Genomic DNA, 5,208 nt, shown 5'->3' on the forward strand with positions numbered 1-5,208 from the left:
GGAGGACTTCTCAAGATTGAGGCGCTGTCCAAAAGCCAGCTCAAAAGAAGATAGAGTATGCTGTAGTCTAGTCCATTCCTCAGGGTTAGATTTACAAAACACTAGGCTGTCATCTGCAAAAAACAAGTGAGTAACCCTCATGGCTCCTCGTGCCACTGGTATCCCAGTGCCACTAGCCCCTTGTGCTTCTGCCTAGTTCAAGCAGTGAGTTAGCATTTCTGAGCAAATAATGAATAGATAGGGAGAGAGAGGGTCCCCCTGCCGAATGCCCCTAGTTGGTTGGAAGGTTGGCTATGGGATGCCATTCACCAAGATCGAGTAGCTCACTGTAGATACACATTCCATCACCAGTTCCACCCAGCTACTGTCAAAGCCCATCTTCAATAATGCTGATTGCAGGAAGCTCCATTCTACTCTATCGTATGCCTTACTCATGTCAAGCTTGAGAGCCATGTAACCATTTTGTCTGCCTTTGAGCCTGTTCTTCATTGAGTGCAAGAGTTCATAAGCCACCACAACATTATCCGAGATTAATCTTCCTGCCACAAAAGCACTCTGGTTTGGAGATATGACATTTGGCAAAATGACTTTTAATCTGTTAGCTATCACTTTGGCAATTACCTTATAGAAGACATTGCAAAGGCTTATAGGCCTATAGTCTGTGACAGATTTAGGGACTTTCTTCTTTGGTATTAAGGATATAAAGGTGCTGTTAATATCCTTGAAACCCTTTCCTGTGTTCAGTAATTCCAGGACTGCCTCAGAGACTTCTTTTCCAACTACTGGCCAGTGTTGATGATAGAATAGGGCTGGAAAGCCATCTGGCCCAGGAGATCCCATAGGGTTCATGTCAAGAATAGCTCTTTGGATTTCCTCTGTGGAATATGGACTGGTTAAAATCCTATTCATTTCCCTAGTGACACGGGCCTGGAAGGAATGAAGCAAAGCATCACTTCCTTGGGGATCAGAAGTAGAAAAAAGGTTTCTATAAAAGTCTTGAAAAGCCAAACCTACTTCCTTCTGGTTATTAACAGTAACTCCATTCTCATTAGCAACTTACTTGATAGTGTTGACCAATCTCCTGTGAGAAGCACATTGATGAAAGAATTTAGTGTTCCTATCCCCTTCTCGAAGCCATCTTTGTTTTGCCCTTTGTCTCCATTTCAACTCTTCACTCTCTAACAGTTTGTCAATCTCTGTTTGAGCTTGCTGAATCTGTTCATTGTTCTGTCCTATGTTAGCTTCCTGCAGTCTTCTAAGATACTCTCTTTTGCCTGTGAGTACTTTCTTATGATCTTGAATTACTTTCCTGCCCCAAGCCTTAAGATTCTCTCTACAGTTTTTAAGCCCTTCTCGAGAAGCTTTTAGCTTAGGACTGAGATGGCAGCTTTGAAGCCAGGCTTGTTTAACTAAGAGTCCACATTCCTCCTTCTTACCCCATGCTGCTTCATACCTGAATATTCGAGGTCTAGGAATTTTAGCAACAGTAGAGCTTGAGCAGGCAACAAAAATGGGATTATGGTCTGAGCACTGAGCTGGTAGGATTAACACTGAATTAATGAGCTTGAGATCCCTCCAATCCTTATTGACAAAGGCTCTATCCAGTCTGGCTTTAGTAAAGTCTGACCCTTCTCTTCTATTACTCCAGGTAAAGCAGTCCCCATTGTATCCCAGGTCTTGCATACCACAGTCATTAACCACTGATCTGAATGCCTCCATTTGGTGGAATGGTCTGGCATGAGAGCCAAATTGTTCCTCTTGAAGGAGAATTTCATTGAAATCACCCAAACACAGCCATGGGCATTGGATATTAGAGTGTATAAGTCTAATAAGATTCCAGCTCTCTTTTCTTTTTGCAGCTACTAGATGTCCATAGAAGCCGGTTAAAAGAATACTCCTCTCCAAATTCTCAGGAAATACAGTTAAGGAAATATGATGGTTTGAGTACGAATTCAATTCTGCCTCCACCTCCTTCTTCCACAAAAATGCTATGCCACCACTCCTGCCAACACTATCCACTATGAAACTGTGATCAAAATTCAGTTTGTTTCTGATCCCCTCCATCCTTATTCTATAACACTTGGTCTCACTCAAAAAGATGACATCCGGGCTCTTCTCCTTCACCATGAGGTGAAGTTCTCGAACTGTCCGAGGGTTCCCAAGCCCTCAGCAGTTCCATGCCAGGTGTTTCATGGGGAATGGCAGGGCTGCTTAGCAGCCTCTACCATACAAGCTTGCTTAAACCTTTTCCTTGTCAAAATGGGACTCGACTGAACTTTAGCACATTTCCTTTTCTGTCTTGTTTTAACCAAGTCCCTCATAGGAGTATCCCACTCTTCATGTTGGGCTGGGAGGCCTAAGCCTCTAGCCCTTCTCTTCCAGGTGGGCCCTGATTTTGGTGGGCCAGTTTTCGGGGCTTTGAGGGGAGAATTCTGAGAAGGTAGGCTGAGGGTAGTGTCCTATCTTACTGGGCTATCAGGCCCTACCGAGTCCAAAACTATGCAGGGTGATACAGCTGGGGTATATGCCCGAGACTCTGTTGGATCTACAGTGTGAGTGGCAGGAGAAGCATGGGGGATAAGGGGGTTTGAAGATACTTGGTCAGACTGCCCATGCCTTTCTACATTAACATACAGGTTGCCCTTCCTGAAGCATGGGCTCTGGGAGATGTAGGTGTCTGATCCAGCTCTGTCACTGTGATTGGACCTTACAGGACTATTTCGTCTAGCACCTTGCACTAGCTCGTCCCCGTCGAGGTTACTAGAGTCACTTTTGTTTTGGCGCCAATCTGCTGAGTTTGCATGTTCGTCTTTCTGTTTTGAAAAATTATGGTGGCTTCTCGTTGGGGGGCTAGCTCGTAACCATTGACCATACTGCATTCCTTCACCTTCCCGGTGCTTACCTTCAAGTATTGTGTTTGGACATGAGGGACCAAGATGCTTAATGACCCCACAATGAAAGCAAAATAATGGTAATCTCTCGTATCTAAAGGGGATCCAGAACCGTTTAGAACCTGTGTTGATGAAGCTTCCTCTTGCCAGAGCTTTGGTTATATTGACTTGTACTTTCACCCTAAGATATCTTCCCCATGATAATCCCCCTGCGTCTATGTCCACTGCAAGCACATCACCAACTGTTGCTCCTAGTTTCTCACCCGTCGATTTATTCATCCCTGCAAATGGTAGGTCATGGAGTTGAATCCAGAAGATCTCATTTGAGAAAGATAAGTCTTTTGGTGTTAAGCAGCCTTCACAGTCTTGTAAGTTGACTAGGAACCTGTCAAAGGTCCACAGGCGACACTGAAGGACCCTGGCCTTTTCTAAAGCAGTGTGGAATTCTACTAGATATTTGTTTTGCCCAAGATCTTTGAACGAGATCCGCCCTGTTACTTGCCAAGCTTTGCTCATTGTAGCTCGGAATGCCCCTTTGTTAACTTCCTTCTCGGCGATCACCAACGCTGCCAGACATCTCTTGCTTTTTTCTTCAGATAGTAATATCTCCTCTTGAGGGATTAGTACTTCTTGTTTCTCTGCTTCCGTGAGACAAAGTCCCTCATATAGATTTGTTAACTCCTCTGCCATGAACCTCGGGCTAGTATTATGAACTACACCGTGTGAAGTCTTGGGAAAAACTACCACTAAGGCCAGATTCTAGAAAAAGAATGAACTCTTCGGACTGAGTCCAAGAGGAAGCCTCTAAGATACAAGAACCTTAGAGAGAAAACACCTCACCTTTCCGTAGAGAGAGAGGGTCTCGTTTTCAACTCGGATTGCAAATTAAGTAAGCAAAAAGTGAAACATTCATCAATCAATCAAAATATATTAAGGAATTACTCAAGAAGTTTGGGATGGAAGGTTCTAAGGAAATTGAAACACCAATGAGGTCATCCACTAAACTTGATAAAAATGAAATCGGTAAGCCAGTTGACTCGAATGTATATCAAGATATGATTAGTAGCTTATTATATTTGACAGTCAGTAGACCAGATATTATGTTTAGTGTGTGCTTATGTGCACGCTTTCAATCATCTCCAAAAGAATCTTATTTAATTATGGTTAAGCGCATTTTTAGATATCTCAGTAGTACAATTGACCTAGGGTTATGGTACCCTAAGCACACATCTTTCGATCTAATCAGCTACACAGATGCAGATTATGCTGGTTACAAAATTGATCGAAAAAGCATTAGTGGAGCATGTCATTTCTTAGATCATGTACTAGTTTCCTGATTTAGTAAAAAGTAAAACTCTGTTGCATTATCTACTGTTGAGACAGAATATGTTGCTGCAGGTAGTTGTTGTGCTCAGGTTTTTTACATGAAGCAACAACTTGAAAATTTTAAACTCATGTATAATCACATTTTAATCAAATGTGATAATACAAGTGTTATAAATCTTTTAAAGAACCTAATACAATATTCTAGAACTAAGCATATTGAAATAAGATATCATTTTCTTCAAGATGTGTGCAAAAAGGCAATATAGTACTAAACTTCACAAACACACACGATCAGTTATCAGATATTTTCACAAAACCTTTGCTAGAAGATAGATTATGTATGCTTAGAAGAAAAATAGGTATGATGCATATTATGAATATCTCTTAAAAAATAGATCAGAGTCAATAAAAATATAGAGAGAATTTTTTATAAATACTTTTACATAAACTTGAGGTTCTTAACCTCATGTTTGAGACGCTCATTCTTTTTGTATAATATCATGTCATCACTATCCATGAGAACTGGAGAGCGGAATGAAGAATCTAATAAGGATGTCAACTGTTTATTCTTCTGTCGAAAGATTCATTCCCTTGTGTGAGACTCTTGAACAATTCGCTGAAGTACAACAATTTGTTCTTGGTTTCTGACTTGTAGCAGTTAGGAAAAAGCAACAATAGAGGAGGAGTAGTGAGTCCTGAGACTCACCAAGTCGTAGATAACATCGGGATCTGACTTATTAGCTAAATTATTATTTTCTTACTGCAACATGGCACCAATAGCAGCTGCAGAAAGGACAAGAGGTTGAGGTGTAGAATACCTCATGGATGGATTTAGAGAAATGTTAGAAAAATGAGCCATTGAGAAAATAATTAAAGGCTTAAAGCGATAATGTTGAAGGAATACAGATAAGTTATAGAGATGAGAATAAAATTTGATACGAATTGGATGAACTTTAAAACTGATTTTATAGGGTATCAGATGGGTGAAAAC

At 41.1% G+C, this 5,208-nt stretch overlaps 1 protein-coding gene across 1 annotated transcript; it reads right to left on the reverse strand.

The window, feature by feature from the left end:
- Positions 1–1,056: 1,056 nt before the first annotated feature.
- LOC122274518 lies at positions 1,057–2,127 on the reverse strand. Its single transcript, XM_043083555.1, has one exon. The coding sequence runs from the start codon at positions 2,125–2,127 to the stop codon at positions 1,057–1,059; it is 1,071 nt and encodes a 356-aa protein (XP_042939489.1).
- Positions 2,128–5,208: the final 3,081 nt, after the last annotated feature.

The sequence above is a fragment of the Carya illinoinensis genome, chromosome 8 (assembly GCF_018687715.1).
Source record: "Carya illinoinensis cultivar Pawnee chromosome 8, C.illinoinensisPawnee_v1, whole genome shotgun sequence".
Taxonomy (NCBI): Eukaryota; Viridiplantae; Streptophyta; class Magnoliopsida; order Fagales; family Juglandaceae; genus Carya; species Carya illinoinensis.